This window comes from Podarcis bocagei (assembly GCF_964188305.1).
Source record: "Podarcis bocagei genome assembly, chromosome: 6".
Lineage (NCBI taxonomy): Eukaryota > Metazoa > Chordata > Lepidosauria > Squamata > Lacertidae > Podarcis > Podarcis bocagei.
Window position 1 is genome coordinate 27,348,165 of NC_138130.1, and position 16,035 is coordinate 27,364,199.

Below are 16,035 nucleotides of genomic sequence, written 5' to 3' on the forward strand. Positions count from 1 at the left end.
TAAATGTATCTTGATCAATTTATCTTGCTTTGCATGATGTTGAATGAAAAAGTATAGCATTTTCTGGTTTATCGGAAGCACAGATAATGAGATATGCTCCCTGAAGCATGCAGATTTTAATTAGAACCCACAGTTGCAGTTAGCTTACAATTCAGCATAAACACACACACACAGCTGTGAGTAAGTGGCATGACCCTAAAATCTTTAAAATTCATTGCCCTTGTGAGTAAGGTTATAAGCAGTGTTAGCTTAAAGAGCACCTGAGAGGACAGGTCTTATTTCAACCAGCTGACCTCTATCTCTTGTGCGCTTTTATTTACCTTAGATGACAGACAGTGACCCATAATGACTCATCGTGTGATGTTTGACTTATAACAATTTCATGTTTTGAGGTTATCAAGTAACAAGACATATTTGTTGAACCTGTGAACTTGCCCTCAAGAGCTGACTTCATCCAGCCAAAGCTAACCTAAGCACTTCCACATCCTGTGGGATTCAGTGGAAGAGGGAAGCAGGTTCTTAAAATTTCCCACTGGGAAATCAGTGTGGAACTAAGAACACTTACTATTGGTTGGATTGTGTCCTTCTGGACTATGGCAATGTGCAGCGGCGGAGGAAGACGCCTGGGTGCCTGGGGTGCCGTGCCCAGGGGCAGGGCGCACTGTGGGGCCTCCAGAATCTTCCTGCCTCCTCGCACTCAGCCGCCCTACAGCTGGGGGTGGGAGGCAGCGGGCGGAGCGTTTGGGCAGCACGGAACCTGCACACGTCCAAGCCATTGTGTCTCTCCCAGGAGAGACGTGTGGCTTGGGCGCGCGGCAGGCCCCACGGTGAGTGCCACCTGGCATTTTGTCATCCCCCTCAGTGGTGACACCCGGGCCGGGCCGCATCCACCGCGCCCCCTTCCCCCGCCCCTGACAATGTGACCAGTGTCCTTTGCACAAAATTTGCTAATTAGATGTTTTATCACTCGACACACTGCTCTCTTTGAGGTGCTTCATCAGTTTTTCCCAAACTTGGGTCTTCAGCAGTGCCATATTACCAAATAGACAGAGTAGGCACTGGCCTATGTGACCAATGCCTTTTAGAGGCCTGCAACAATGGATCGAAATAATATTGATTTGATCTTGAAAGGTCAAAGCAAAAATGTATTAGGAGATAATTTGTGAGCCCCCCCCCCGGCCCGGATTTCAACTGCATAGGGGCCTCCATGGGGTTTAATCCAGCACTGGTCTCCAGCTATTTCTGGACTGCAATTCCCATCATCCCTGGCCACTGGTCCTGCTAGCTAGGGATGATAGGAGTTGTATCCTGTTATTACATATTTTTACATGGCTGTTTATTTGTATATATTTTAAAATTTTACATATGGATGTTTTTTGATGGCCTATATTTGTAATGCCTAATAAAGGTTTGGCAAAGTAAGCAGTAAAACAGAAACAGAAACAGATGGACACCAACATTTAGGAAACCCAGTGTTACGTGAATAGAGGAGTGTGCAGTCACAGTGAGTTTGGATAGCTGGGAAATACATACAGGACAGTGGACATGGCATTAAATAGGGTTACTTGCTTATTTCCCTACTTTAAATCTTTGCTATTACAGTATCGTAAAAATAAATTATAGCCGGTTAATATTATCTGTTTTTTACCATCTGCAGCCTTTATATGATACTGCGTATCTTACCCTGTACAATATCAGCTTCACTTCACTTCCTATCCTGCTGTATAGTCTCATGGAGCAACATGTCAGTTCAGATACACTCAAGAGAGACCCTACACTGTACAGGTTAGAGTTCATAACATTCTTTGAATAGACAGTGGTGACCAGTTAGTGCCACTCTGCTCAACTTCCCTCTTCAGGGCATGGGGAAACAATGAGATGCTGAAGTAGGTCAGGGATGGGGGGAACCTTTTGCATTATCAGTCAGGCAAAGAAGCTGTGGGGCAGCGGGGGTGGGGGGTGGAGAGGCTGGGGGGACTCCTGAGGACCAGGGAGAGATACAGTGGTACCTCAGGTTAAGAACTTAATTCATTCTGGAGGTCCGTTCTTAAAATTATTCTTAACCTGAGGTACCACTTTAGCTGATGGGGCCTCCTGCTGCCGCCGTGCCGCCACTGCATGATTTCCGTTCTCATCCTGAAACAAAGTTCTTAACCCGAGGTAATATTACTGGGTTAGCGGAGTCTGTAACCTGAAGCGTATGTAACCTGAAGCGTATGTAACCTGAAGTGTATGTAGCCCGAGGTACCACTGTACCTTGAACAGGGCTTTTGCAGTGGGGTGTTTTGTAACCAGGAACATTTTCTTTGGTCTTTTAAGAAACAAGGGGAACGTACCATGTATTTTCAGTGAAAAATTATCTTGAATAGTAAAATAAACGTACCAACACCAAAATAACGTTAATACAGTGGTACCTCAAGTCACAGACACTTCAGGTTACAGACGCTTCAGGTTACAGACTCCGCTAACCCAGAAATAGTACCTCAGGTTAAGAACTTTGCTTCAGGATGATAACAGAAATCGCGCAGCAGCAGCGGGAGGCCCCATTAGCTAAAGTGGTACCTCACGTTAAGAACAGTTTCAGGTTAAGAACGGACCTCCAGAATGAATTCAGTTCTTAACCCGAGGTACCACTGTACATGTGAGCAGATTCACACATTGGTTTCTTTGTGACAAAGTGCATGAAGCAATTTTTTAAAATTTGCTGCCAGCACTACCACTGAATGTAGTAAGTTGTGTTCCGAAGGTAACCGAGAAAGGCAGCAAGGATTCGATACCTGCATCTGTTCAACGGTCACAATAGCAACACCTTTCTGCATTTCCTCATTAAGGGGTTACTGCGTGAATCTGCTTTAAATGTCTTGTGGGAAAGCATTTCTACAAAGGGACTTTTTATGGAAGTTGCCAACTTGAGTGTATGTAAAAATTGTAGCAATACCATTATACAGCATATATATATAAGAGAAAATGTAAGTTAGTAGTTAATGTGTCAGATTAGGACCAGGAACACCTGGGTTCAAAAAACTGTTCAGCCACAAGGCTTACTAGGCTATCTAGGGCGTATATCACTGTCCGTTCTACCCGGACACTGAGGTCCAGCACCGAGGGCCTTCTGGCAGTTCCCTCACTGCGAGAAGCCAAGTTACAGGGAACCGGGCAGAGGGCCTTCTCGGTAGTGGCGCCCTCCCTGTGGAACACCCTCCCACCAGATGTCAAAGAGAACAACAACTACCAGACTTTTAGAAGACATCTGAAGGCAGCCCTGTTTAGGGAAGCTTTTAATGTTTGATGTATCACAGTATTTTAATATTCTTTTGGAAGCCGCCCAGAGTGGCTGGGGAAACCCAGCCAGATGGGGGGGTATAAATAATAAATTATTATTATTATTATTATTATTATTATTATTATTATTATTATTATTATTATTATTATTATTATTATTATTATCTCAGCCTAACTTTCCTCACAGGGTTGAACCCAACAAGATCACTAATGAGTAAATGACCTCAGTAACGTAACTGATGCATGTCTCTCCTCAGGTTCAATGCTAAATGTAAAAGTAGTGTGTTTTTTAAAAATGCCAACAACATGAAGCTTATTTCAGTTTACAAAGACCAGCCTCTTGAAACGAAAGCAAATCTTCTGGAGACCTCTAGTGTTACGTTTTATTATTTAAAATGAGGTCAATGTTCGTGACAATATTGATTCTTCCCGTCTAAAAGGACTTGGGATTATAATTGGAGAGCTTTATGGTACCCCTAAGTATCGGACATCTGTTTAGGAATGCAGAGAGATTATTGGCAGGTCACCTTTAAACACTAGAACATTCCTGTCACTTAAGACAGCATTGTGCAGTTTCACATTTCTCTATTTCAACATTTCAGAATTAATAACTTTGTCGTTATTCAGGGACGTTGCCAAGAATGCTCACCTGCGCTGGCGTGTATTCATTTACTGGACATTCTTGGGAGTATTTGATGCTGCGGTTTTTTTCTTTGGTGCCTATTTCCTGTTTGACAGCTCAACTGTGACCAGCAATGGACAGGTGAGTATCTAGTCTGATTAAAGCTGCTCTGCTAACATCAAGAAATGATGTGTCAGTAATCTTAAGTGTTGCTTATGCCTTTCCCCCCTTTCACTAAGTATGAGCCATTATTTCATAACCTAGCTCCCATTAAAATGGTTATTTAGAAACAGGAAAGTTCTGTGGTTCTTATGGGGTGTTTGACAGGGAATGGTAAAATCTGATTCTGAATGCCAAGAATTGTAGTAAGTTGTTATGGTACCATTAAGGAGAAAAAAGTTTCTTTTATGAACCATTATATTATTAATGTGGTTCATTTTGCCATTGATGCATATTTTATATTTTGGAATTGCTTGATTTATTCATAACTTCCATTTTAAGAAATGTGCATTCAGATATCATAGTAATAAACACCATGGTTAATTTGAAAAGAACAACATCCATCCATTCAAAGCATTTCTATTTGTACTTGTTAAGTGACGTTAGATATAATTTTAAGGTCCTTCTTCTTTTTATTTGCATGTTGACATTTATGTGGTCTATTTGTGTCTTGCTTTTTTTCCTTTTTTGCTACTTGCTTCTCCTCCTATCCTCAGCTAATGACAGCCAACACCCACATGGTAAGACTACTGTAGTTTTGTCATGATGTGAGTTTTCCTTTTTTCCCTATCCAACTTCAGTACAGATCAGATATTTCTGTTTAAAACCCAAAGTTTAAAATTTCTGTTTATTCCCTTCCTCCTGTGCTGAAATCATAATAAAGCAGCTTTTAATTTGCATTTTAAAAGTAAAGAACTTTAGGCTACAGGTTTTTAATATATACATATCTTGCTTCTTATAACTGTGTCCCTGCTTTTCTAGTTACTTTCTCTTCCTGTGCAGCTAATTCTTTATGTTTATTTAATTTTACACAAATTATATTAATAGATTTCTGGGTGGGCTTTTTTAAAAGTTTGGTGTTCAGAAATAAACAAACAAATGTACTGTTTATCTGAAGTCAGCTTCGGAAAATAAATCACGGGAATGAGGTAGGTAGCAAGAAGAATATCAAAGAAGAGGAGAGGCGATGGGAAGGCAGGTATCTGAGTCTTATTCCAGCTCATTCGAACTTGTACAAATTAGGGTAGACATGATTTAGTGCAGGGGTGGTGAACTGGCAGTCTGTGGACCAATTCTGGCCCGTGGGATGTCCCATGCAGCTTTTAGGTGATGGGAATCCCCTCTCCATGTGCTGCAGCCCCACACCCTGCAAAGCACAGCTCCTTGTACTGCAATTAGGCTTGAAAACAAGCTCCTATTGGTTGGGAAAGGACCACAGCACAGTATCTACACGCTGCAAAGAAAGTCCAACCCCTGGAATCTCCAGGTCGGGATGGCAATGTCTCCTCTTATCCTTCTTTTTTCCAGGCTGCCCCATCTCCTCTTAGCTTCCTTGCGAGATGGGCTGACTTCCATATGCACCCGAAATAATTCTCTGTTCTTGTTTACCTGAATGTAAAGGCAGGGAGGCCAAAGACATAACCTTGGTTTGCTACATAGTCATTGCAGAATATATTCTTCATTGCATATATTTTTTCTTTCTATAATTGTCATGGGCACAGATTGTTACAGCTGCAGAGTCATCCTCATGCTACAAGCTGTCGTGAGGCAAGGTCATGCTAGATTATAAATAATTGGCAACCACAGGGGAGCTTAGTTTGTTTGTGGTGATGCAGGAAAAAGCAGTTCAAGACTTAAGATGTTTGCATACTCTTTACGGATGCTTACCTATTTAAATAATTATAAAAGGGTTATCAGCTAATATGCTTCTCTTTAGGAAACATAGGAATACAGAATATTTTCTCATAGTAGCACACCTAGGCTACGAAAGGAGTGGGGTCAGTAATAAGTTCAAGACCCATCAGTATTCTTACATTTCAAAGCCTAAATAAGTTTTCAGCTGACCGCTGATAGTTTCAGGTGGCTGTGAGTCCTAATATTATAATAAAAGCAATAAAAGGCAAATAACAAAGGAATTGTTATCTTTAAGTTGTTTTTTTCAAGTTTCTCCAAGTTTTTCCAAGTAACTAAATATGTTAACTAGAAAGTCAAATTTTAATCTTTGTTTACCATTATAATGGATAGTATTATATTAACTGACAACAATTTGGAGCCGTAACTTGTAAATAATAATACATATAATGTGATGGAACAATTTACAATGGTTAATTAAATAACTGAACGGTTTGTCTGCAAGATTCAGGATCATCTTTATACTTCTTCCACCAGCACTTAATAATATGACTTTTTTTCCAACAGTGAAGGTCATGGAAAGAAGTAATAAGCTTCAGCTTCTAGGCAGTCAGTTAATTTTCATGTCAATCAATATGAATTACATATAATTCATTTTCCTAAATGGAGTGAATGGCAACTAGCTGGCAAATGTCTCTTTGTGGAATAATTTATCCCAAATGTGTAGAACTTTCAGCCATCAAGAACATTGTTACAGACTATAAAAAGACTGGACTCTCCCTACCTTGGTTCTACCCTAGCAAATATGTGTTCTTACTGATTTCCTGTTCTTCCAACTATCTTGGATATCCTGGGTTTACCTGTGTGTCTTCCATGTAGCCATCTAAAGTGCTCAGGTCTTTTCTCAATCAAAAGGAGAACAGGGTAGTCAGGAGATACCTTGGATATAATTGCGTATGGCTATGGCTATGTGCTTCAGGATATTACAAGTAGGTCCTAGTGATAATAATGCACTGTTATTGTTACTGGCTGTTGTTGTTTATTTAACTTAAGTAAATAAAAGAAAACACGGCACAGTACATTAGCACATCTCAAGTTTTCAAAGCTCTTTCTATATGCTACAGCAACCCTTGATTGTCCCTGTGTTACAAATCTAGTTGCCACTTTTTGTGTTATTTTTTGAAGTTAGCATCAGGGGGTAGTTGTCCTAGAATGTTCCATAGCAGGCATCAAGTTATCTTGATAAGATAGTTGTTGTTGTTGTTGTTGTTGTTTAGTCGTTTAGTCATGTCTGACTCTTCGTGACCCCATGGACCAGAGCACGCCAGGCACTCCTGTCTTCTACTGCCTCCCACAGTTTGGTCAAACTCATGTTCGTAGCTTCAAGAACACTGTCCAACCATCTCGTCCTCTGTTGTCCCCTTCTCCTTGTGCCCTCAATCTTTCCCAACATCAGGGTCTTTTCCAGGCAGTCTTCTCTTCTCATGAGGTGGCCAAAGTATTGGCGCCTCAGCTTCAGGATCTGTCCTTCCAGTGAGCATTCAGGGCTGATTTCCTTCAGAATGGATAGGTTTGATCTTCTTGCAGTCCATGGGACTCTCAAGAGTCTCCTCCAGCACTATAATTCAAAAGCATCAATTCTTCGGCGATCAGCCTTCTTTATGGTCCAGCTCTCACTTCCATAGTAGTTCTCTGTAAAAGTGGGAAGGGGGAAGGGAAGATCAGCTTGTGTGATGGAGTCTGATTTTGTTAGTCCTGTTTTCACGGCTTTTTAACAAAACTGGAATGTCTCATAGTTTTATAGTCAAGCCACAAAATAGCATTTTTCTTGTCCCTAGCATTAAAATACCTACGCAATGATAAATACTGCATTTTTGTTTGTTTTTATTATAACACTTTTGCCTTGTGAGATCTGTGTTATATGTAAATTTAGTTTCCTCTAATATAGAAATTAGACTAATTTTATTTTTATTCATTACACAAAGCACCAGCTTTGTGAGCCTTAGCTTGTTATGAAGATAGGATTTTGAATAATAAGGCATAATTTTGTGGCTTATATTCACTTTTAAAATGTTGACTCTTGTCGTTATCAGCCACCAACCTCTTGATAACACTATGAAAACTAGCAGTAACTGAACTTAAATGATTGCCTTTTGCTTAGCAGAATGCTTTGGCTTATTCAGTAAACATAAATTTCCTGAGATTTCATCCTGCACCCTTGTCCGTTTCTAATTTCAGTTTCTAATTCTTTCCACTTTTTGATGCTAATAGTACTATGGAAATTTTCTGGAAAAGGCAAGGTTGTGGAAGATCAAATGTGAAAAAGATGCCCAATTACTCCCAATTTTTACCTTCTCACTTTGGCCCCCATACTACATCCTAGAGGGACCTGTGGCCCTCAGGTAGAGTAGAGGGAGCTCTTAAAGGTAAAGGTAAAGGTACCCCTGCCCATACGGGCCAGTCGTGTCCGACTCTGGGGTTGCGCACCCATCTCGCTTAAGAGGCCAGGGGCCAGCGCTGTCCGAAGACACCTCCGGGTCACGTGGCTAGCGTGACGAAGCTGCTCTGGCGAGCCAGCAACAGCGCAGCACACGGAAAAGCCGTTTACCTTCCCGCTAGAAAGCGGTCCCTATTTATCTACTTGCGCCCGGGGGTGCTTTCAAACTGCTAGGTTGGCAGGCGCTGGGACCGAGCAACGGGAGCGCACCCCGCTGCGGGGATTCGAACCGCCGACCTTCTGATCGGCAAGTCCTAGGCGCTGAGGTTTTACCCACAGTGCCACCCGCGGAGGGAGCTCTTGCATGAGTGTAATTCCATTTGTGGTTTCTGGATCCAACTCTGTGGTTGAACAAAAGAGGTTGTGTTGGAATTGGCAGCCCATGAAATTGTATGAAATTTGTATAATTGCAGTTATATATGACTGCAGTCTAAACTTTCCCCCACTTTTTATTTATTTGTTTAAAGTATTTTTATTGAATTTTATCCATACAACCCAGATAACAAAAGAGAACCTCATGAGACAAGCACATCATGACTATACAATAAAAATGTCCATTGCTCCCCTTTGTTGTTATAGCAGAATGATTGTTCTCTTCATCTCATTTTTTAAAAAAGTCTGTAGTTTTTAAGATGCTTTCAGTAAGAGATCAGGGGAGAGCAAATGGTAAGAGTATTCTGAAGGTGATGAAGGTGCAAGGGAGAATATATAAGTGGCACATTCACTATGCTTATGTTTCTTGCTATTTGAAAAAAAAGGGACCTCTAGCAAACAGGTTGCATTGTGGAGTGTTCCTCTTCAGGTTTCCCCTTCCATTCCCCTTCCATGTGGTTTTCTGCCCCCTCTCCCCAGTCAATCAGCATTCTGTATCCACTAGGTATACTCAGTACCTATCATCCCCTCCACTCAATGTTAGGATTCCTGCCCCCTCCCCATTTTTTATGTCTACAAACCTCAGAGTTTCTGCGAGCCTATGACTCCCTCTGTCTTGTGCATAGATGAGGCCATTTTGGCTACCTGAAAATCTCCCCTTGAATAATTGGGTTAATTCCCAGGAAAGTTTTAAATGTGTACACTTCCACATTTTTGTGCATTACACAATACTAAATGAAACTTGCTATACTAGACTGAAACTTCTTTTTCTTGTGAATGTTTTCCTCATAGATGTTTGGAAACTGGACCTTTGGGACACTGGTATTCACTGTGCTGGTATTCACTGTTACATTGAAGGTATGATCTCCTACATGTGTGTTGAAACCAAACTGGCACCGCTTCCTGAAGCATGTTCCAATATGGAGGAAGGCTAAAAGGTTTTGGACTTCCTCATTCCTAAACGGTCTCGGTCCAGTATTCCTGAAGGAGCTTCTCCACCCCCATCATTCTGCCCGAACACTGAGGTCCAGCATCAAGGGCCTTCTGGTGGTTCCCTCGCTGCGAGAAGCCAAGTTACAGGGAACCAGGCAGAGGGCCTTCTCAGGAGTGGCACCTGCCCTTTGGAACGCCCTCCCACCAGATGTCAAAGAGAAAAACAACTACCAGACTTTTAGAAGACATCTGAAGGCAGCCCTGTTTAGGGAAGCTTTTAATGTTTAATAGACTACAGTGGTACCTCGGGTTACATACGCTTCAGGTTACATACGCTTCAGGTTACAGACTCCGATAAGCTAGAAATAGTGCTTCAGGTTAAGAACAGTTTCAGGTTAAGAACGGACCTCCGGAACAAATTACCGTATTTTTTGCTCTATAAGACTCACTTTTTCCCTCCTAAAAAGTAAGGGGAAATGTGTGTGCGTCTTATGGAGAGAATGCAGGCTGCGCAGCTATCCCAGAAGCCAGAACAGCAAGAGGGATTGCAGCTTTCACTGCGCAGCGATCCCTCTTGCTGTTCTGGCTTCTGAGATTCAGAATATATTTTTTCTTGTTTTCCTCCTCCAAAAACTAGGTGCGTCTTGTGGTCTGGTGCGTCTTATAGAGCGAAAAATACGGTAAGTACTTAACCCGAGGTACCACTGTATTGTATTTTAATATTTTGTTGGAAGCCGCCCAGAGTGGCTGGGGAAACCCATCCAGATGGGCGGGGTATAAAATATTATTATTATTATTATTATTATTATTATTATTATTATTATTATTATTATTCAGGGGGGGAAAGACAGAGGTTCATAAGCTTATATGGAAAACTGAATAGAGAAATGTTCTTTCCCCTGTCTTCTCTTATAATGGCGGAATTTGAAAATATCCAGTGAAATATATTGATAGTCAATTCAGGACAAAAACAAATATGGGTGAATGATTGGGAAAAGCCCATCAAAACAAAAATGTTTTCAGTTGTTTTCAGAGAGTACAAGTGGTGGTTGCTTGTTATGCTGTGAGAGAAATGCTGTTCCATAGGGGCAGCCACAGAGAAAGCCCTGCTCTGCACTACTGTGGAGCAGGCTTCTGATATTTTAGAGACTTGGGGAAAAACCCCTCTCGTGCTGAATACACTGACATAGTGAGTAAATAAGGGATAAGGTGGTCTCTCAAGTAACCAAAACTTTAATCTTGGCCTGGTAGCAGATTGGCAGTATTTCCCCCCCACAAGTGTTCTAGCCACCATGTTCTGTACTAGCTGCAGCCTCCAGACCAACCCCAAAGGTAGCCCCACAAAGTGTGCATTGCAGAAATCCAACCTTGAAGTTACCAATACATGGGAAACTGTTGTGAAGCCACCCTGATCCAGGAACAGCTGCCATTGCCTTCCAGCTGAAGCTGGTAGAAAGATTTCCTAGCATCTCCAGTGACCGAGTTGGGTCTGGGAGCCCTCCCAGACTTTGTGCCTTCTCTATCAGTCAGAGTGTGACACCATACAATTAATGATACTAAGGAACTTGGTGGACTTATGGGCTGCAGATGTCCTATTCCCTTGTAAAAGGATGGTTTGGAACCTTTACAGTAGCTAGTGCAGAATGTGGTACCCCACCTATTGACAGGTGTGGACCAGATTTTGTGTATCTCCCCTGTACTTCAAAGCCCTACACAGAAGGAGAGAGCTTTCTGTTTGCGTTTGGCTGGGTCACTGCAGAAAGCACAATTCTGGATTAGACATTTGGACTGATCTAGCAGTGCTCTTCTTATGTTCCCCTGTCCCTGTTTCTCAGAAATACCTTCTCTCCACAGAGAATCTCGATAAAAGCAGCCACCTGCCTTAACCCATCTGCTTGAATAGCTTGTGGTGCACTTTTAGTTACTGTTGACTAAAGAACCAGCAATACTGCCCCTTGGGACTTGTTACTTATTGCACAGGAAACAGTCAATGTGTATTTCTACCAGGGCTTGATTTGAGGCAGCCTATGGCCTGCTTTTCATTCATACGAACTACATGTGAAAACAAAAACACCTCTTAGCATCTGTGCTTACCAGCTTCTACGCATATATAATTACAGTGGTACCTCGGGTTACATACGCTTCAGGTTACATACGCTTCAGGTTACACACTCCGCTAACCCAGAAATAATAATAACCCAGTTTCAGGTTAAGAACAGACCTCCGGAACGAATTAAGTACTTAACCCAAGGTACCACTGTAAAGAGTAGAACTATCTGGCCAAAGCATTATTGTGTAGTTTTCAGGCAAACTTAATTCTGGCACATTTTGCTTAGGAAAAAACTGATCGATAGTTATCTCAATGGATGGATTATGGTCCCAAAATTCTTTTAAGTAAGTGATTCTTGAGAATTGAATTAAAGAAAGGCCATAGTTCAGTGGTAGAACATCTGCTTTGCTTGCATAAAATCCCCGATTCGGTCTCTGGAATATCCAGGTAGGGCTAAGAATGTCTCTGCCTGAAACCCTGGAGAGCCTTACGTAGAACGCCGTGAAAGGAAGTCTGTTCCTAGCATATAAAGGAGATTGTCAGCTTTGTTGACTTGTTTAAGAGTTAATTTTCAGTGGTTGCCCATCACATTTGTTTTGTATGTTTAAAAGTTATAGGAGGTACATGTCATGTCGAGTCCAACATGTTAAATGTATGTGTGAAACTGAATACTCACATATTCATATTGCCATCTATCCTCAGGTGATGATCTAAATATATATATATATACATTTTTACAGCTTGCACTGGATACACACTACTGGACTTGGATCAATCACTTTGTGATCTGGGGATCACTGCTTTTCTACATTGTCTTTTCCCTTCTCTGGGGAGGGATAATCTGGTAAGAAACACCTGTGAAGCACAATTGAAAATGCCACTTCTGGAATCGCATACAAGGGATGGCAAACTATTTATTTATTTTAAAATATTAATAACCCACACTTCAGGCAGCATAACCCTAGCCACGATGCCTCTAATCTGCCTCTTCTGTCTGAGACAATATGTTTCTTAATTCCAGTTTCTGAGAGTCACAAGGGGGCAGAGTGCTGTTTCACTTAGGTTCTGCTTTTGGGCCGGCCACTGAGAACAGCAGGCTGGACTAGCTAGGCTTGACCCAGAAGGCTCTTCTCTTAATGCAAAGAGAAATTTTATGAAACACTAATACCTTGAACCTAGCCACAATTTGACAGTGAGGTAAGAGTAAGGATAAGAATGGCTGCTGAGACCATATAACACTGGTTCTGAAAGACCTACATTGGCTCCCAGTACATTTCTGAGCACAATTCAGAGTGTTGGTGCTGACCTTTAAAGCCCTAAATGGCCTTGGCTCAGTATACCTGAAGCAGCGTCTCCACCCCCATCGTTCAGCCCGGACACTGAGGTCCAGCTCCGAGCCCCTTCTGGTGGTCCTCTCACTGCGACAAGTGAGCTTACAGGGAACCAGGCAGAGGGCCTTCTCGGTGGTGGTGTCCGCCCTGTGGAACGTCCTCCCATCACATGTCAAGGAAATAAACAACTCTCTGATTTTTAGAAGACATCTGAAGGCTTCAGAAGACATTAGAAGACAAACTTCAGGGAAGTTTTTAATGGTTGATGTTTTATTGTGTTTTTAATATTCTATTGGGTGCCATTCAGAGTGGCTGGGGAAACCCAACCAGATGAGTGGGGTATAAATAAATAAGCAAACATTATTATTATTATTATTATTATTATTATTATTATTATTATTATTATTACTGCATGCTGAAACCATCTATATTTTGAGTTTGACTTCATTTATCCACCATGGTTGTGTTCTGTTTTTCTTCTGCCCAATTAGGCCTTTTCTCAATTACCAGAGGATGTACTATGTGTTCATGCAAATGCTGTCTAGCGGTCCTGCATGGCTGGCTATTATTATGCTCATAACGGTGAGCCTTCTTCCAGATGTTCTGAAGAAAATTTTATGCAGGCAATTATGGCCTACAGCAACAGAAAGAATCCAGGTAAACATCCCATAGTCTTGATAATTGATGATGGATGCCTAATCTTAGATTTATAGCCCAATCTCATAGAAGTCTGCTCAGTTCCACCGAGGTCAAATGGGACTTATTTTTACAAACAAGTGTGGCTGGATTTGCACGCTTAAGGTTAGTACTAGTGCCCCGCTGAAAACCTGCCCTCTAAGTCTCTTTTCCTCACCACCAAAGTGGCTTCCATTTTTCTCTCGCGTTTTCAGAATTGTTTCTAATTTCAGTGAGTTCTGGTGTGAACACACCTGATGGTTGTGAGGTGGCCAAGGGTGGTGTGTGAGGTTTGCTTTCCAATAAATTTATATCTATTTATTTTACTCAGTTTATATCCTGCTACTCCCCCCCCAAAAAAAACCCATTAGCTAGCACACTGCTGCATGCTTCCAGATACAAAAAAGCCCCAGGATGCGAGTTAATACAGACATACACAGACATTTTAAACTCACATAACCTCCGTTCTAAAACAGCTGCGCTGGTTTGTTTCTAGTCCAAATTTAGGGTGCTCACATTAGTGTTTAAAAGCCCTAAATGTCTTAGCTTTCAAATGTCTGAAAGACAATCTCCTTCTCTACAGATGCCCTATTCAGATTAGCAGAGGTGCGGGCCACATGACAGTGAGAGAGGTCTTTTCCCTGTAGCAGCCTCTTAAGCTGTGCTATTCCCACCCCCCACAAACACATAGAGGTGCACCTAACACTGTGCAGGCACCCTAATTTTCCAATTGTAAATTGCTTAACTGATTTTATTGTATTTTCATATCGTTGTAACCCACCTTGGGTAGGTGGATAAGAAAGTATAATAATTTAAGTATCTGGGAAAAGTGCAAGTTCAAACAGATGCAGGGCTGATATTTGTTAATTTTGTAATAACCTCCCCCCCCCAAAAAAAGTCCCCTTTCTGTTATTTTCAGTGGCACAAAACAACATGAAACTGTTCAGCAGCCTGTTTTAAATTTGGTTAACTTATAATGGCAACCTATTCAAATTAGCATTGATAGCTTCAGCTCCCTCCTTCCAAACAACTCCACTGAGTTTTATATCCTACATTTATGTATCACTTTATTGCCCCATTGTATTTGAAGAAGCTTTCAATCTAGAATACTGGCTTAGAATATAATAAACATGATTTAAAAAATGAGAGGAATCAAATTCAGGTATGCAAAGTATTTTTAGGCAAAATAAATAAAAAATCATTCATTAAAGATAATAACTGGAACTATCAGTACAATTTAGTACGTTGTCAATTTAGAAATTATAGTGAACTTTGAATGATAACGTGTGTTGCATGTTTAGCTAGAACACTGAAGCTGCTTGTTTCTGAAGCCTAGTTTCTAGAAAGATTATCCTGAAATTTCAACAGATGCTTTTCATATTAAAGACATTGTTTAATGAAAACTGCATCATATTTCTGTTAGCAATATTTCATCTCCTTCATTAATCTGCTGTTTCTTTAATTCCCTTTGTTTGATGAATAGCTAAAAATATTCTTGAATTTCAAATATCTGTGTAGATACATGATGAAGCGTCAAATTAGTTTCATACACCTGTGGCTTCTCTTCTTGTGTTGATAATTTGAAAATGAAAGTCTACCTGATTTGGGCACTATTCTCACTTACCACTTCCTTATGTGCTGTGGGAGAAAATAAGAACACTCACCAAGTGCTCCTGTTCTAGTAGAATTTAGATACCCCTGTCCTGAGTAAACTGTAGCCCTTGAGTAGGATGTACACATGTAAAATCCAACTTGCGTGGTCCTAAATCAAGCAGATAATTCCTGGGCTTTTGAAGAGGAAATCAATTGCACAATTTGCATTTATATACATTGGATTTGCCTGTGTATAGCCTATTCAATTTGCATGAATCTCTAGTGGTGTTGGAGGCAAGGCAGACATACCTGACTGCTGGGTTGGGGTTGAAAGATGCAATTTCATTCCTCTGCTGTGTGTAAAGAGAGGTAGGAGAGAATTTCATCTGGACTAGGCCAATTAATTGTTCGCAAAGAATTGAAGATACAAAGCTTTTGCAGCACTGAAACAAACACTGCCATCAGTTTGCCGGTGGTTATACATAGTAAATAAATTGCAAGCCAGGATGTTTAAGATTAGTAGGCTTGCCATACGTCAGAAAAATTCCTAACATGTCCTGTATGGCAACACAAAGGAAAAAGAAACGGCTCCGAAAGCTAAAAATCACTAGCTCAACAACTTTGTGGGTGTCAGAAATTTTACTTTTTGAAATATGGCGACCCTAAGATCAGAGTTCCTAGCCAGATTAAAATACCAGTATTTGGAGAGGGTTAGGGGGGCAAGGGCAGGTATTCTGATATCAAAATTTGGCATAAATGTTTCCATGCTATTCAGCAGCAGCAGACAACATGGTGGACCACAGCCACTCGCTTGGACTTTAATCATCTG

The 16,035-nt window shown here is 41.1% G+C and overlaps 1 protein-coding gene across 3 annotated transcripts in view; it reads left to right on the forward strand.

Moving 5' to 3' along the window:
• The window catches only part of ATP11A (ATPase phospholipid transporting 11A), a 112,308-nt gene that overhangs the window by 87,538 nt on the left and 8,735 nt on the right, over positions 1–16,035 (forward strand). For all 3 annotated transcript variants that reach the window (XM_081198297.1, XM_081198298.1, XM_081198296.1), the window contains exons 24-28: positions 1,658–1,785; positions 3,910–4,045; positions 9,417–9,482; positions 12,348–12,451; positions 13,430–13,595. In XM_081198297.1, coding sequence (XP_081054423.1) covers positions 1,658–1,785; positions 3,910–4,045; positions 9,417–9,482; positions 12,348–12,451; positions 13,430–13,595 — 600 coding nt within the window. The remainder of the gene's footprint in view (positions 1–1,657; positions 1,786–3,909; positions 4,046–9,416; positions 9,483–12,347; positions 12,452–13,429; positions 13,596–16,035) is intronic.